This window comes from Antechinus flavipes, chromosome 2 (genome assembly GCF_016432865.1).
Source record: "Antechinus flavipes isolate AdamAnt ecotype Samford, QLD, Australia chromosome 2, AdamAnt_v2, whole genome shotgun sequence".
NCBI classification, from domain to species: Eukaryota; Metazoa; Chordata; class Mammalia; order Dasyuromorphia; family Dasyuridae; genus Antechinus; species Antechinus flavipes.
The window spans coordinates 348,826,623-348,843,804 of record NC_067399.1 but is presented as its reverse complement, the minus strand read 5'-3'; the positions used below and the strand labels follow the sequence as shown (position 1 = coordinate 348,843,804).

The 17,182-nt window shown below is 32.4% G+C and overlaps 1 protein-coding gene across 5 annotated transcripts in view; it reads left to right on the top strand.

Moving 5' to 3' along the window:
• SNX6 (sorting nexin 6) overlaps positions 1-16,100 on the top strand; it is a 73,169-nt gene extending 57,069 nt beyond the window's left edge. For all 5 annotated transcript variants that reach the window (XM_051978014.1, XM_051978015.1, XM_051978018.1 and 2 more), the window contains 4 exons: positions 4,718-4,804; positions 6,897-7,056; positions 7,145-7,230; positions 14,211-16,100. In XM_051978014.1, the coding sequence (XP_051833974.1) occupies positions 4,718-4,804; positions 6,897-7,056; positions 7,145-7,230; positions 14,211-14,264 (387 nt within the window). In that variant the 3' untranslated portion in view covers positions 14,265-16,100. The remainder of the gene's footprint in view (positions 1-4,717; positions 4,805-6,896; positions 7,057-7,144; positions 7,231-14,210) is intronic.
• The last annotated feature ends 1,082 nt before the right edge of the window (positions 16,101-17,182 follow it).

Genomic DNA, 17,182 nt, shown 5'->3' with positions numbered 1-17,182 from the left:
GCCTTTTGTGATTATGTTATATTGGACACACCTTTTAGTTCTTTTTATCATATGATAATCCCCTTCTCCTGAAATGTTTTATTTGTCTTTTAATTCTTTTCCAATCATATTACATAGTTTGTGGCACATAGCAAGCACTTAATAAATTTTTGTTGACTCAACCAAAGAAAATCTCTTAAGACAGTTTACTAAATCACAGAAGAGTTGTGATTCAAGTCATTTTCTATACTGAAAAAGTCAGGTCTTTGAACTTCAGTTATAAAGACTTTTACCAGACCTATTGGTTGTTGGATTTTTTAACATAGTAGACTGTTAGGCTTTTCAAATTAAAGCTTTGTTAAAAAATCTTTACCAAGACTTGTTGTAGCATCTTATCAGTACTTAGCGATAAAAGATGATACATTTATTATGTGGTTATTAAGTTGTTTGGAAGGCCATAATCACAGTATTTATCTTAATGAAATCAAGATGATATCCTTTATGTTTCATATTCCATGATTATATGATCATAAGTGCTGTTTTGCACATAGATAACTAAACAGGGAACAGTGATTAATCCTGTGTGTTGTATGTCAGGTTTTGACTTGACAGTGTCAGGTGATTTCAATTTATTTCAGAGACAAATGAATGGCATTGTCTGTTTATAGAAGAAAGAAAATTCTTTGAGAAGAAAATACCATGCTACCTTTGGTCCATTTAAAGGTGTTAGCTCACATCAGTTGATACAGACATGAAGGCTTTAAAAAAATTTTTTTAAGAAATATTTCAGAACCTTAGTTTTTCTTAAAAATCATTATGAATTTATTATCCATTAATGGAGCTTAACTGTTTTCAATATATTTATAATTTTAGTCTCTAGGACCTCTTAGGATAACATCCTTATGACCCCTTTGTGTGTAAAGCAAATTTATTTGTTCTAAATTTACGTATTTCAAGCTTCAAGGACACTCCTCTTTTCAGGGACTATTTGTCGTTTGTAATTGTATTATTTTGTGCTATATCACATTTTATTTCTTTTCAAATGATCATATGATATTCCCTCTCTTGACATGTTTATTTGTCCCTTAAGTCTTTTCCAAGCTGTAATATATAATATGTAATGTGAATATGATATATTCACAAATTAATAACAATTACTCATAAGCACTTGAGGCAATCACAGCATCAAAAATAAAAAATAATGATTTTTTAAAGTTGAGTGTGATACAGAAACAATAAATATAAGGCAACAAGATCATATCCATTTTTAAGCTTTATTTGAGAAATGAAATTAAAAAACCACAATGTTGATTCAAGGATTAACAAGTAAAACATAAAAAGAAAAGTTAAAAATAATATTACTCATGTATACACACACGGGTAATGGTGAATAAAAAAAACCCAAAGGTCTATTTCTACTGAGGTGAGGACAGGTGGTTTAAATGGGGACAGAAATATTTTAAGTTAGTCAAAAGAAGAAATTCCTGGCAGTGAAGTTTTAAGTTCTAGTAAAGGTACTAAGAATCCCTTTCAGCAAAGTCTTTTAAAAAAGAAAGGGGAGGGGGGGGAGGGAGGGACAAACACTGTCTTAAAGGAAGAGTTTCAATTTGTTTTCTGACAATGATATCTTAATCATTATCTCTACCCCCATTCCCAAAATGTAATCATACCAAAACTATTTTATTAGTATTTGGTACAACATTTCCAATGAAATGGAATTCTCTTACTTTATAAGGAACTTATTCGGTTTTTAACAGCTGCAATAATTACATTCTTCATATTGATCTGAAATTCAGTTAATTTATTGATACTAATTTGGAAAAAAACAAAATCTATCTAATCCCTTTCATAATAACTCCTTTAACTAGTTAAAGAAAGCTATTGTTTTTCCACCTCAGTTCCTGTCTTTTATAGGCCAAACACATTATACCTTACTTCACCCAGTTCAGTGTCTTTTATTACATTAAGCATGACATAATAAACTTTCATCCACCTTAATGTTTTGTACTGACATTCATATAACTGAAAGAAGGTACTCTACAACAGTTAAAAATAGTGCATTCTATGAGATACTTAAAAAGATTTTCTTTCTCTGGATAAGGAGTCAGAGCAGAATGTTTTGAAGTATATTTATGACATATATATTCCAGTTCTGAGCATTTTGGTTAACTAGAAATTCTGGATCATGAGTATCTAGATATGAGAGACCTTACTACTTCTAGATGCATGTAGAGTCTTACTAATTTAATTTTGTAGCAGTTTGGAAAGAGGACAATATGAAGTTTGTCTTTGCATGAAACAGTCTAAACTCTTAAAATGAGGAAGGTGATAGGGGAATCATAGATGTTACCTGATTCAATTCCCCCCTCCCTTTTTTTTTAACAGATGAATAATCCTTTTTCAAGCATTTTAGTCTAGACTATTAATATACTCAGTACACTAATTACAGTTCATAATTAAATAAGCAGGTAGCCCAGGAAACTTTAATAATAAAGTACTATTTGTTCACTATACTTATATTACATAAAATCTCTAATCTGAATTTCTTAGTAATTTCAATTGTTTTACCCACTTAATCAAAAACAAGTAAGGCTTTATTAAATAAACAATCTCTAACAAATTTATCAATTCATAAGTAAATAAAATTTTATGATGAAAGCCTAATATTTAATGTTAGAATAGAATTTTAATTAAAACTGTAATAGAGTCGAACTTCGAAATTATAGGTAATAGAAAGTTCTCTTGAGCATCCTCTGCCTTAGATGAGTTTTTATTAAGTGCTAAATGGTTCATTTCATAATTTCTAAATGCAGCAAAATAATCATTCCTAAAATAGTTTATTGAAAGAACTATATGTACTAAGCTTACATTTTCACTAAGGCTAAATATGATTATAATTTATACATATGTGTTTTCTTAAATTATAAAACTACTGAATCTTCATACTGAATGATAAAACTTTGCTTTGGAATAACTTACACGTAGGAATTCTATGTAGGTTATGTATGTTTTTTGTATGCATATAAGAATAAAAGGGATGCTTTAATTTATCCAGGTATTAAATACCAAAATATATATTTTTCTAAATAATGTATAAACTTCTGGCACAACTTTTAATTTATATCTTATAGAAGACCTTATTTCTAACTTGAGAAACTTAGAAACAGTGTGTTTTTGTGGCATTCTGTGCCATTAATTGAAAATGTAATATGTTTTGAACTTTAGAAGCTCAAAAGGCAGCGTATTCTTTGTAGTATCACTGCAATGTTAGTTGAAAGTATAATTTCCTAGAATAAAAGACTGAAACAAATCTGAGAGGCAATGCAGTTACAGAGAGTGGGCCTCAAAACCACATTTCTCAAGACCTGTTTTCGACATGTATTGGCTTTGAAATCATGGGCAAATGATCCCTGTGTCCTAGACAACCTAAAAAGGATAGACGTTGCAGAACAAGTGCTGACCTCCACTGGCAGTGTAAGTTACACTGTAGCAATAATGTCACTATATACATACATACATATATATATATACACACACACACATACATATGCATAATGAAATGTTAAGTGGATACATGTTATGCATTGATTTAAAAAGCCAGTTTCATAAGAATAAGTTATAATAAGTTATAAAATTCTTGACTAAGCAAAATAAAATTAAAGACATTAGTAGACCATAAGTTTAACAGTATGGTATAGCAATCAACAAAAAAAACCAAACTAATATAACATGAAACTGAATTAAGAAAAGTGTGGTATCTGTGACTAGAACAATGGTCCTATTACACTCTGCTCTGGTCACAGCACTTTTAGGACCAATGTTATAAACTAGAGAAAGGAGGCAGGATTATAAAGGATCATGACATTTTATGATGAGAACTAGCTAAAGCAGGGTTCCTCATACTACGGCCCGCAGGCCAGATGCAGCAGCTAAGAACGTTTAAAACCCTCACCGAGGGCTACGAAGTTTCTTTATTTAAAGGCCCACAAAACAGAGTTTTTGTTTTTACTATAGTCCGGCCCTCCAACAGTCTGAGGGACAGTGAACTGGCCCCCTATTTAAAAAGTTTGAGGACCCTTGAAAGGAACTAGAAAACTTAGGGAGGCATCATTGTTATTGCCACACATCTGAAGGGCTGTTTGTGGAAGCAGTAGTTGGCCCAAGGCAAAAATTACTAACATTTTTCTTGATCAACAGAAGAACTTCTTTTAAGATAATGGATTCTTTCTTTCTAAATTCAAATCTTCAGAGAAGGATTGAAGAATCACTTGTCAAGTAAGGTTTAAGTGTGGGTTTGGCTAGATAGCTTCTGAAGTCCCTTCCAACTCTGAGGTTATATGATTCTATGAAAGTTATCTGCCTGAATTAAATTATTTTAGTTTCTTCTACTAGCAAAGAGAAGATATGAAAAGGAAAGAGTATTTTGAAAAATATTTTTTTTAAAAAATGTCTACAGGTATTTAAATTTCTTACAAGTAGCTTAGAAGTTCTTAACCTTGTTGTGTCATGGATACCTTTGGTAGTCTGGTAAAGCCTATGCATTTCTTCTTAGGCTGTTTTTAAGCACATAAAGTAAAATACATGGGATTACAAGGAAAATCAATTATATTGAGAAATAATTATCACCCTATTTAAAAAACAAAGTTTATGCACTCCACATTAAAAATGCTTAAAGGAGAGGAAGCTAAAAGATGAGTATTTGTTCATAACAATACAATACTTTTACTCTTTTTTTCAGAAGATAGAAGCACGGGTATCTGCTGATGAAGATCTTAAACTTTCTGACCTTCTAAAATATTATTTAAGGGAATCTCAAGCTGCTAAGGTGAATTTATTATTCAGTGTTCTTTGAAATATTTTATGAGAGGGGGCATTTAGTTGGTATAATGGGATAGAGCAGTAGTCCTGAAGTCAGGAAGACCCAAGTTCAAATCTGGCCTCAGATACTTAACACTTCCTGGCTGTGTGACCCTGAGCAAATCACTTAACCCCAATTGTTCTCAGCAAATAAAAAAGGAAAGAAGGAAAGAAATATTTTATGAGAGAGTATAAACATCAGTAGTCATGCCTCATGTCCTATTCACTGCCTCTTTAAAACTTCTATAACTATAGCCAAGAATGATTCCAGTAAATTCTATAAAATTCCATTAAGAGCCAGAAATGTCTCTAAACAAAAACATTTTCAGTCTCTTAGAAATTTCCAATTTGCTGTAACTCCACTAAGGAAAAGAAAGTCTTTGAAAAAGGTTCCTAGTATTTAAGCTTCAGGACATTTATTTACACTTTTAGTAATGAGAATGAAAGTGATTTGTGGGAATGTTTTAAAAATTGCTTTGCTTACATAAATCAGAGTCACATGGTCTGCTTTAATGTTAATTTATGAAGCAAGTAAGAAAGAGTACCAATACATGTTTTTCATTTCATACCAAATTCTCAGAAAAAACTATACAGAAGTATATATCCAATTATATATATTTGATATTTCATTTTACAAAAAGAATTTCTATAAGTGGTTTTTATTCTTGTCTTGTTAGCTACTTATATAGAAAAATGCAATAGGAAAATATATAGGAGAACTGAAAAAAGTCATTCAAACCAAATTCAAATCTGAATTTTTAGTAACCATAGGGGGGAAAAAAGTCATCTTAGCTATGTTTATTTTGTGAAATGCACTGTAATTTTAAAGTGTTTACTTTATTCATGACTAAAGAACTGATTTTTATTCTTAAGAATGTTGAATTTCTTCATCTCATTTACATGACTGAATTTAATTCGGAAAATATTAAGCATCTGTTTTATTCAAATCACTATACTAAGTGAAATGCTGTATTCTTTATTATTTTGAGAGACAAAATTTATAGAATATTGGCCTCAGAAAAACAGATTTCAAATCCTGCCACAGATTCTTATTAACTATGTAATCTTAAAACATGCTGGCAAGTCATGTATAGGTAGAAAAGTAGCACCTTACTTCACAAGTTTCCAGAAAGGATCAAATGAAATAATATGGAAAATGCTTTGGAAACCTTGAAGCACTATATAAATGTAAGCTATTAGAACTTGTGGGAAAAAAAAACCTTATTTCATGTTGAATACAAGAAGGAAGGAACATGTAAAAACAAGTAAAAATGAAGTGTACTAGTGAGGCTATATTTTCAAGCTCAATATTATGCAATATAGTTTCTTATCTTTCAAATTTACAAAGTATATATTTTTATATTGCTTCATTTTCACATTATCTGTGAAATGTGACAAGCATTAATTTTTCCTATTTTAGGCATGAAACTGAGTGAAACTTATTCATGCTGTATGACTGCCCAGAGTCATAGATATCAAAGAAGGGCAGGATTTAAATGTATAATTTCTGACTTTTAGTTCACTGTTAAGAAAGATACTATTCTCCTTTATAACACATGTATATATTTTTCTAAAAGATCTTCACTTGGTACTTTAATTCTTTTAGTTCACTGTTAAGAAAGATACTACTCTCCTTTATAACACATGTATATATTTATCTAAAAGATCTTCACTTGGTACTTTAATTTTATAAACTATTAAATTTACTACTTTCTGATGAAATTAATATTTGAAATTATCTATTTTTTCTACCATTAGGATAGGCATGTTCCATTTTTCATAATTTTAATGATTTTCTTAGTATTGATAGCACAATATTTACTTGCACATACACACAGCATAGCATATACATTGTTTGTTCCCAGACTTTTTTATGAGAAAGATCTAAACTCTTTGACAAAGTGTGCTTCTCTCCTTTGTGTTTATATTGTAAAAAAATTAAATTTTTATTTTCATCAGACTTCATTACTATGAACTGTTACTATTAACTATGTGATTGAAAATAATAACAAATATTTTAGTATATAACATATATTACTTTGGAGCATACTATTTTACAGGATCTCCTGTACAGAAGATCTAGGTCACTAGTGGATTATGAAAATGCTAATAAGGCATTGGATAAAGCAAGAGCCAAAAATAAAGATGTTCTGCAGGCTGAAACTTCTCAGCAAGTATGTTGTCAGAAATTTGAAAAAATATCAGAATCTGCAAAGCAAGGTACTGTCTTTGTAATCTTTGTTTATAAGGAATGTACCAAATTAATAAGTAAATTAAATTTTAAATCTTAAATTTCCTTCTTTTGTAGAACTTATTGACTTTAAGACAAGAAGAGTTGCTGCATTCAGAAAAAATTTAGTGGAACTGGCAGAACTGGAACTAAAGCATGCAAAGGTATTAAGACATTTTAATATCAATCAAACTGTTTGTAAATATCAGCTAAATTATGAAAGAGGACAATGATAGAAGCTTGAGTTAGGATTTCATTGATATAGAGAGCTCCTAATCATGAAATTGTTTACCAGTTCAGAATAGCAGCCCCTCTGATGAACTGTCTCTTCTTGCCCACTACTCCGATTTATTTATTTTAAGAATTTTTTTTAAATCTTAGTCCCAAATTTTCTCCCTTTAGTTCTTTTTAACCCACTAAAAAGGCAAGGAGTATGATAATCAATTACACATATGAAAACATGCACAACGTATTTCCATATTGACCATGGTTGCAAAAAACAAGTGAGAAAATCATACTTCAAGGTCAACAATTATGCTCATGTTTATCATTTATCTCTGACAGTGAATGGCTTTTTTTTTTTTTTTTTTTTGCTGAGGCAATTGGGCTTAAGTGACTTGCCCAGAGTCACACAGCTAGTAAGTGTTAAGTATCTGAGACCAGATCTGAACTTGGGTTCTCCTGACTTCAGGGTTGGTGCTCTATCTACTGCGCCACCTAGCTGCCCCTTCATCATTTTTCATCAAACATTTTTCATAATTGTCTTTGATCATTACATTAATCAGAGTAATGTATTAAAATGATTTTTTTGTTAAAATGATTTCCTAGTTTAATCATTTAAGTAAGTCCTAGTAGACATTGCCTAATATAACACTGATGTATCATATTCTACATCCTTAATCACCCAACTATGCTGGGATGAAGTAAAATCTGTATATCATGTCCATACATGGATGCAAAATTTGTAAATAAAGCACAGTTGTACCTTGGCACTTATTTGCTTGGCAAGAGCCAAGTTGTTGTCTTTGTTGAACAGTGTGATTGTGAGGTTGGCCAGGCTTACTGCCCAGCCCCTTGCTCTTGCTGTCAATTGTGGGTGGTTTCTCCCTAGCAAAAGCAGCAGTATGCAAGATTTCAGATTGAAGCTGTAAAATTAATCTAAGTTCAGAATTCACATTCAGCAGGCACAGACTTCAAGAGAATAGTGGGTACAAATTTGTTACTGCTCAGAGCCTTGATTCTAACAAGACATATAGCATAAAAGTAATACGCAATCAACAAAGACAGTGATTATTATAACAATAAAGACAATATAAGAAACAAACAACATACATCATCACCACTTCAAGGAAACACCAACACCTGAGTTTCTTGGCTGGGAGAATCCTTATTCACAGACATTCAGAGTCTAGAAATGGGAAAAGATCTTAGGAAAGGTGTACATTTCCTCCTGGATGGCATTCTCAAAATCCCTCCCATTAAGGGGTTTTTATAGGCTGAGAACAAAGAAGGCACTATGCTAAGAATTCTCATTTGATATGTAACTCTTGAAACAAAGCAGTCTTACAGGTGCTGGATGCTTCATATCAAGGAACCCACCAAGGAGAATATTTGTTCATTCCTTTAAGATGTAAGAGTGATGTGTGGCACGTGATGTTGAACCAATCATAGGCTTTATGGATGAGTAAATTGAAGAAGCCATGACTGCATTTACTCAGGGAACTAGCCAGGTTTCTGTAACAAAAACAGGTTAGCAATTAATCAATGCACAGGGAAAGTGGTCTTCCCTTCCTATGCTTCCTGGAATTCTATTAAATAATTGTAAGTATCTTCTCAGCAAAAAGTTACACACCACTCAGGGCTACTCACTAGGATTCCTTAGAGGAGCCCATAATGTTGAGATTGTATGTACTGGTAGTCAGATTGTGGGGGCAATTCATATAGAACAGTGTACCTGTAGCATATAGTCTCCCTGCTCCCAAAATAGTAGTACTAGAAGGGGCAGAGAGCTGCTAGCAAGAAGAGAAGTAGCAAGATCAGGGGTGGTGGTGGGAGTAGTGGTGGGTGTAGTAGCGGAAGACCAGGTGTAGGCAGCAGTGGCAACAAAAAAGGATCCAGGACTCTTAGCAGCCCCAAGCCCTGGGTAGTAGAGGGAATAGGACTATACCTTCTGTCTCCAAATATATCCAGGCTCCCCCACCTTTGGATGGTGTGGAGTGGAGGAAGAGTATAAAACTCATCTCACAAAGTAAGCGGGGTCAAAAAGTGACCTTAGCTGAACTGGCTTGTTTCTCCATAGCTGGAAGCACCACTTGCGCCTTTTGGAAATTAGGTGGGGAGGGATGGTTGGGCTGTAGGCTAGAGATAAGTTGTAAGATGTAAAGATGATAAGTAAATCATTAGTATTTCTATTTATTATCCATTAAATCTAGTGGGAAGAAAAAGAAATTTCATTAAAAATAACTGCAGACAATATAAAAATACTTGAAAATCTATCTGTTAAGAAAAATCAGATCTAAATAATTGCAGAAACATTCATTGCTAGTGGGAAGGGCTGAACCAGTATAATGAAAACTAAATCTTTTTTTCCTAAATGAATTTATTTATTCAATACCATGCCAATCAGTTCACCAAAAGTTATTTCAAAGAACTATTAACAAAATTCAATTGGAAAGTTTAGGAATATCAAGGGAACTCATGGAAGTAATTTAATCTTTAGGAAGGTGACCTAGCAGTATTGGATCTCAGATTGTTTTACAAAACAGTAATCATCACAACAGTCTGGTTGTGTCTAAGAAATAGAGTGGAATAGGGTAGGTACACAATAAACAGTAGTAATCAAGTAGTAATCATAGCAATCTCGTGTTCAGTAATTGCTTGGCCAAGCTTTTGGGACTGAGTTCTTGTTTGACAAAAACTGTTAAGAAAATTGGAAAACAGGCAGCAACTAGGTATAAACTAAATCTTACCAAAATAAAGTCAAAATGAGTACATGGTTTACACATAAAGTTGTCTCATAAGCAAATTAAGGAAGCATGAAAAATTTTATGTCAGGTCTGTTGATAAGGGAAGATTTATAACCAAGAGATAGAGAAGATTACAGGAAGTAAAATAGATAATTTTTATTACTGTAAATTAAAAGGGTTTTGCCCAAACAAAACCAATGTAGTAGCCAAGATTAGAAGGAAAGCAAAAAACTGGAGGAAAATTTATAGCAAATTTCTCAGTCATATAGAGAATTTAGTCAAATTTTTAACAATACAAATCACTTTCCAACTGATAAATGGTCAAGGGATATGAACAGGCATTTTTCAGAAGAAATCAAAGCTTTTGATAGTCAAGAAAAATGGTCTAATTCTCTACTGATTAGGAAATGCAGATTAAAACAACTCTGAAGTACATAGTACAGCCTATCAAATTGGCTAATATGACAGAAAAGAGAGAAGACTTTGTTGGAGGTGGTGTAGGAAAATCGGAACACTAATTTACTGTTGGTGGAAATGTGAACAGATGTAAGCATTCTTGAGAGCACGTTCAAGCTATGCCCAAAGGGCTACAAACTTCACTATATACCAAAAGATTGAAATTAGGGTACACTGAAGCACAATGTTCCAATCTTGTTCAATTTATTGGTAAGGCTGGCAATTTTCCAATAACATTATTTTCTTGGATCCTTAATTGTGAGGTAGGACTTACTAACCTTCATGTAGTTTTGGGAAATATAAGAGAATAAGGAACAGGAAGCATCATGGGATGGAAAATCTGAACTATGGTAGCTGATAGAAAACAGTAGATGGAAATCTAGAATATCAGACTAGCAACATCTTCTTCTTTTTGTTGCTGTGAGAAGTTCCTTAGTGATATCTTCCACTTGCATCTTGCAAAGTTTGTTAGGGCAGTAAGAAATCTCTCTTAATTGTGGGCAGATATATGTATATATATATCAGATATATCTCTATATGTAGAGATAATATATTTCTTTTAATTACAGTGATTTATGGGATAACTTTGCTCAGAAAGGAGAGCCAAACTTCTGAACTCATGATCTGGCAGTTACCAAATAGAATCATTTACAGAATAGGATTATATATGAAATCATTATTTTGTTTTCTCAGTACAAAAATGTTGGTAGCAATGAAAATTGAGGGCATATCCATCAATAAGGGAATGGCTAAACAAGTTGTGAGTATATGATTATGATAGAATAAAATTATGGAATAAAAAAACAGAAAGGGAGATGTCTTCAAAAAAACTTGGATAGATTTATATAAACTTTTATGCAAAGTGAAGTGAACAGGACCAGAACATTGTTCACTGTAATAGCAGTATTGTAAAGTAATCAATTGTGAATGACTTAGCTGTTGTGATCCAAGACAGTTCGAAAAGATTTAGGATAAAAAATACTATACATCTCCACAAAAAGGACTGAATGCACGTGTGTGTGTGTGTGTGTGTGTGTGTGTGTGATTATGATAGATTAAAATTATGGAATAAAAAAACAGAAAGGGAGATGTCTTCAAAAAAACTTGGATAGATTTATATAAACTTTTATGCAAAGTGAAGTGAACAGGACCAGAACATTGTTCACTGTAATAGCAGTATTGTAAAGTAATCAATTGTGAGTGACTTAGCTGTTGTAATCCAAGACAGTTCGAAAAGATTTAGGATAAAAAATACTATACATCTCCACAAAAAGGACTGAATGCACGTGTGTGTGTGTGTGATGATTTCATATCACATTTCTTGCCTTCATAAAGGGTCAGAGGAAGCCTGAGAGGGAGAAAATTTGGAACTTAAATTATATTTATTTACTGCCTTGGGGTTAAACACAGCTAGGCAGTGTTAAGTGTCTGAGATCATATTTGAACTTGGGTCCTCCTGACTTCAGGGCACCACCTAGCTGCCCCAATTTTAAAAATTTTTAAAGGATGTTTAAACAAAGTTTTGCAAAGATGAATGTTGAAGATTACTTATGCATATGTTTTGAAAACAAACAGCTTTAAAAAGGAAAAAAATAGTAATATTAAAAAAGGATATCTTATTAAATTTTAAGGAAAAATGGTTAGACCACTCGTTCAATATTATGTTCACCTTTTGTTGTCTTTACCATTTTGCTGAGCCTTGACTTGTTTTAATTTGCTTCTATTATTAATGATTTGAATTGTATTGGTAGTTAAATGTTTTTTCTTTTGAAAACTTAGCATATTTTTGACCATTACCTATTGGGGAATAACTTTTATCCTTATTTATGATGCTAATTTATTGTTAATCTTGGATTTCAAATTTTTTATGCTAGATTTTAAGTGAAAATATTTTTTCATTCAATAGCTTCTCATTCTGGCTACATTATCATGTTCATACAAAACTTTTCATTTTACATATTAGAATTGTCTTATCTTTTGTTTATCACCTTTCTTCCCATTTTGGCTAAGTATTTCTTCCCTTCTCCCCCCACCTTTTCTGGTCTCCAGACACAGTTTCAAAAAGTGTACCATCCTCCAAGTAGCTTTTGGATTTTCTTTTAATAGTATATCCTTTTACATTTTTAATGATATAACCTTTTGCCTTTTCTTCACTTTCATTTGAAGTTTATTGCTATTAATGCTGGTCAGCCTATTTCTCATCAAACTGCTTTCCATTTTTCCAGCAGCTCTTGTCAAAAAAGAAACTCAATTTCTACCCACCTCTCTTCAAACCTCTCCCCTCCACCAGCACCATATTTAACTCTATTGGGTATTGTTTCTCTAGTTTCTTACTTTTCTTATGATTAATTGCCAAGAAGTAGCAGGTAGTTTGATGATAATACCTTTATAATATACTTTGAGATCTAACAGTACTATATCCATACCATATGACTCCTGGTGCAAAGGCACACAATAAATACTTCTTGGTTAATCAATTCAGTCCTGTTTTAAAAATTATTTCCTTTAAGTTTCCATACTTTTTTCTTTAATAAAATTATTTTCCCCTAAAGACTGCTTTCAGGGACAGCTAGGTGGTGCAGTGGATAGAGCATCAGCCCTGAAGTCAGTTTGATCAGACTCTTAACACTTCCTAGCTGTGTGACCCTGAGCACTTAACCCCAATTGCCTCAGCTTTAAAAAAAAAAAAAAAGACAATTGAAAATAGCCTTTTAAAATAGGGGGAGGAGGGGAATGAAAATAGTTGAAGGATTGGGGAAGCTAGGATGTTGAGGGAGTATGAGACTAGGTTATTTGAAGGAATATCCACAAGTCCTCATTCCCACTTGGCTGGTGTCCTCTGTACTTAATCAAATCTCATTTTCCTGCAAAATTGCAACTATGAAATACATCTTCTCAGTATCCCTCATTCCTAAATCCCCTCCCTCCTTCTGATTGGAAAGAATGGAGAATTGACAGGAGAAATCTCCCTCTGGATCCTCTATTTAAGGAAGCTTCTAGTTCCATCTATTTTCCATCTAGTTGCACTCTTAGCTTCATCATGCCCTGGAGCAGGGAACTCCACTTTTCTTTTTCTTTTCATGTATTATCTTTTCCTATAAGACTATGAGCTTCTTGACTATCTTGCCTTTATTTGTATCTCCAGCCTTAGTCACAGTGCCTGTCTATCAAATAGTCGGTGCTCAGTGAATGCTTTTAACTGACATGTATGTTGAAATCCTTTAGTAGAAGAACATGAGTGAGGATTTATAGAACAACACACTACTGTGCACTCCAGAGATGTACTAAAGTCCTGAATTCCTTGAGGAAATTCAGAAACTGATTCTTTGTCTCTCTACATGTCCTACTAGTATACAGTAGTAAAAGGGTACTTAAGGCTTAGAAGCTGAGGTTGAATCTCATATTTTGTTATAGTGTGACCATGGGGTCCCACTTGACCTCTCTGTGCCTTAATTCCCTTACCTGTAAAACACTAAGGTTGAAGGGGTGTTTTTTTGCCATAAAATTTTATGATTTAGTGTTTTTTTCAATTTAATTAAATTCTAAATCTAATATGAATACATAATTCAGAATTCATTAAGTTATTTTATTGAACAATTTCCTTTGGATTGAATTTTTTAAATTTAATGATACCTGCTTTCAAGATTTTAAGTATTTTTAATATTGTTTATAATTTTCAAATACAGTGTGTGAATTCATTAACTTTTTGTTTTATTTTCTAGGGTAATTTACAGTTGCTGCAAAGCTGTCTGGCAGTACTAAATGGAGATACATAAATTACACTCCATGTTCCTATTATCAAGGGCTGCCTTCCTTTGTATTTTGTTGTTGCTGTTGATGGCCTCCAAGCATTTACTGGGCATTGGAGGGAAACAATCAACTGACAAAATGCACTTGATCGTCTGATTTTAAACAATGGATTAATACTACTCTCAAATGGTTCCTAAGTATGTAATGCAACTTTGCTCAGAAATACATATATTCACATGTACATTTATTTAATCACGGTATACTTTTCTTGTTCAGAAACCCAAAGTTGTTTTTTTGTGAAAGTAGGCAATATAATTATGTTCATGTTATAAATACACTTACATGTAGCTGCCAATCTTATTTTTTAAGTTAATCCATTTGATTAAATGGGATCATATTTCCATTGGTTATTTTTGAGTACTGTTACTATAAAGCATTGTTTACTCACATATACTTGCAAAGCATCTTGATTTGGCTTATTTTTAGTTAATGAACATTTCTTAGAAGTTTTAAAACAATTGTTATGTAATCTGACTATGATTTTCGAAGAAACGCAAATGCATTAGTATGTTTGCCTTAACTTGTAGACTAATCCTTATTGTAAAATAAACAGTGATAACAGTGATATTTTTAAACTATGTATTCATTGTATCACTATAAAATTTGCAATTGGTCTAGTAAACCTACTTATTTGTTAGGCTTTAAAATACAGGTTCAGTTTTAAATATCTTTATATCACTTTAAAGTGATGTATTGCACCAAGCACACCAGTTCCTTTGCAAAAATAAATAAATAAGGTACACCTCTGCTCTTCTAACACATAGATGGAATTTGGATAAATTGATTTAAATATGTAAGCACAAAATTGACATTGGGAATTACAGGGCCTAGATTTGGATTTACTCATTGAGCTAGCTATATGGTTTATGTTATCCAACTGCCTGGTGCTTGATTCCCCAACTTTAATAAGAAAATATTTGGTAGATTTTGGTTGAAAATCAGTATATAGAAACCATATTAGTTTGTCACAAATTAAAATTGGTTTTGATCTTTATAATGTGAATGACTATTAGTATGTTTACTGGTTTGAAATTACATTGAGTTAAGTTTGATTTTTTTTTTTTTTTTAACTTTTTCTAACCATTCTTTCCTTTAAAAGCATAGTCATTTGGGATTAGGAATAAACCTTTAATGAGTTGGCTAGTTTACTTTCCCTGCATTTGTAGCAGGTTTGTTTACATTTTCCTAAATCATTCCTGATGAATGACTAATCTGTCTCATATTTCCAGTGCTAGTGATTCCACAATCTATTTCTATATGTTCTGTTGCCTAACTATTGTTTCTAGTAAAATGTTTTCTAACTTTCTTAAATATCCCTGATAGCATTTAAGCTGTTCCTTTGTTGTTACTGTTGTCATCATTGTCTTATTTGTTGGGGGCTAAGAGTACCTGGTTTTGGTCCTTTATGTAACCTCTCTGATGAAATGCATTATTGGGGGAGAAGGACCATAGCTTCTGGATTTTAAATACAACTTCACTTACTGCCTTGGTGGCCTTGGGCATGTTACTTAACTCTGCCTCAATTTCTCCAGCTATAAGATAAATTTGCCTACCTCACAGGGGTGTTGTGAGGATTAATAAATGTTTTAAACTATTTTGAAAATAAAAAGTACCATGTGAAAGCTAAATGCAACTATGGAACTAAAAATGCAAAATCTGGCACATTAGTTATGTTTTTTATACTAAGATTGACCTTTGTTTTGGTTAGGTGAGTTACTGTAATTTTCACTTTGCCCTTCTTGGCATGATGAAAATTCCTTGTGTTTAGCAGTGCTTAATAAATAAAAGTATTCGGTATTTCACAGGGCCGTCTCCTTCCATTTAAAATAGAATTCACATTTCACTGAAAGGATTTGTATGTTCCTTTTTCTTTTCAGTATTTAAACTGGAAAGACTTTTTTTATCTTTTGTATATAGAATACCATAATAAGGGTGGCTAACATTAGTTACTTAGTTATGAAAGTTTATTTTTGTCAAAAAGGAGCTATTAATTTTCCTTTCAAAATGACCAAATATTTATTGCTAGTTCTCTAAAATCAGATTCATGAAATGGTAAAAATCAATCTTAGACTAGTCAGCAATGTGGAGAGCAATATTATTCATCTAGACTTCAATTCAGATCTTTGATCCATAAATCTTTCAATCATAGGAAGGGCTTCAACACCAGCACCCTCTTAGTTGTGTTTCACTCTTTGGATAAAATAAGGTACTCACCAATCACTAAACATTTAACATCACCCAAAGGGAATTTACCTTGCCCTAATAATAGAAGAATATTCAAGGATACAATGGCATTTAGTAGACACTGACTCATCATCTTCACCTGGAAATTCATCAGTAAATCATCAGGATATGGCTACTCACCTGGAATTGGGAATCCACTGATTGTGGGAGATTTAAATTCATAGACTTAACTGGGACTGCTTATGTTAATGCTTTTTGACCAGGAAGGTCTCAGAGAAGTTGAGACCAATCAGGTGTGATGGGAAAAGAAATTGCATCAAGGAAGCAAGTGGCATCAGGAAAATTATCTTTTCATACTTCTTGAAGAAAATGTGAGTATTGGAGCATTGGATTTGCAAAGTAATCCACCTTTTTTGTTCTGTAAATTATTCTGTGCCTAGATTTAAGGAAGCTTAAATTAGAATTTAGCATAAATAGCACAGGTCTTCAATTATTTGACTTCTTTGGGTCTAAGTTTCCTCTATAAAATGAGGTAGTTGCAGTAAATGATCTAGAATGAGTTTTCTGGTTCTGACACTTAATTTTATAAGACAGTAGGTATCTTCCTTATGAATAACCATTATGCTATAGATAGTAAAAATTAATCTTCAAGTATCCAAAGTTCCATGATCTAATTGAAGAGGGCTCTAAAATTTACAGG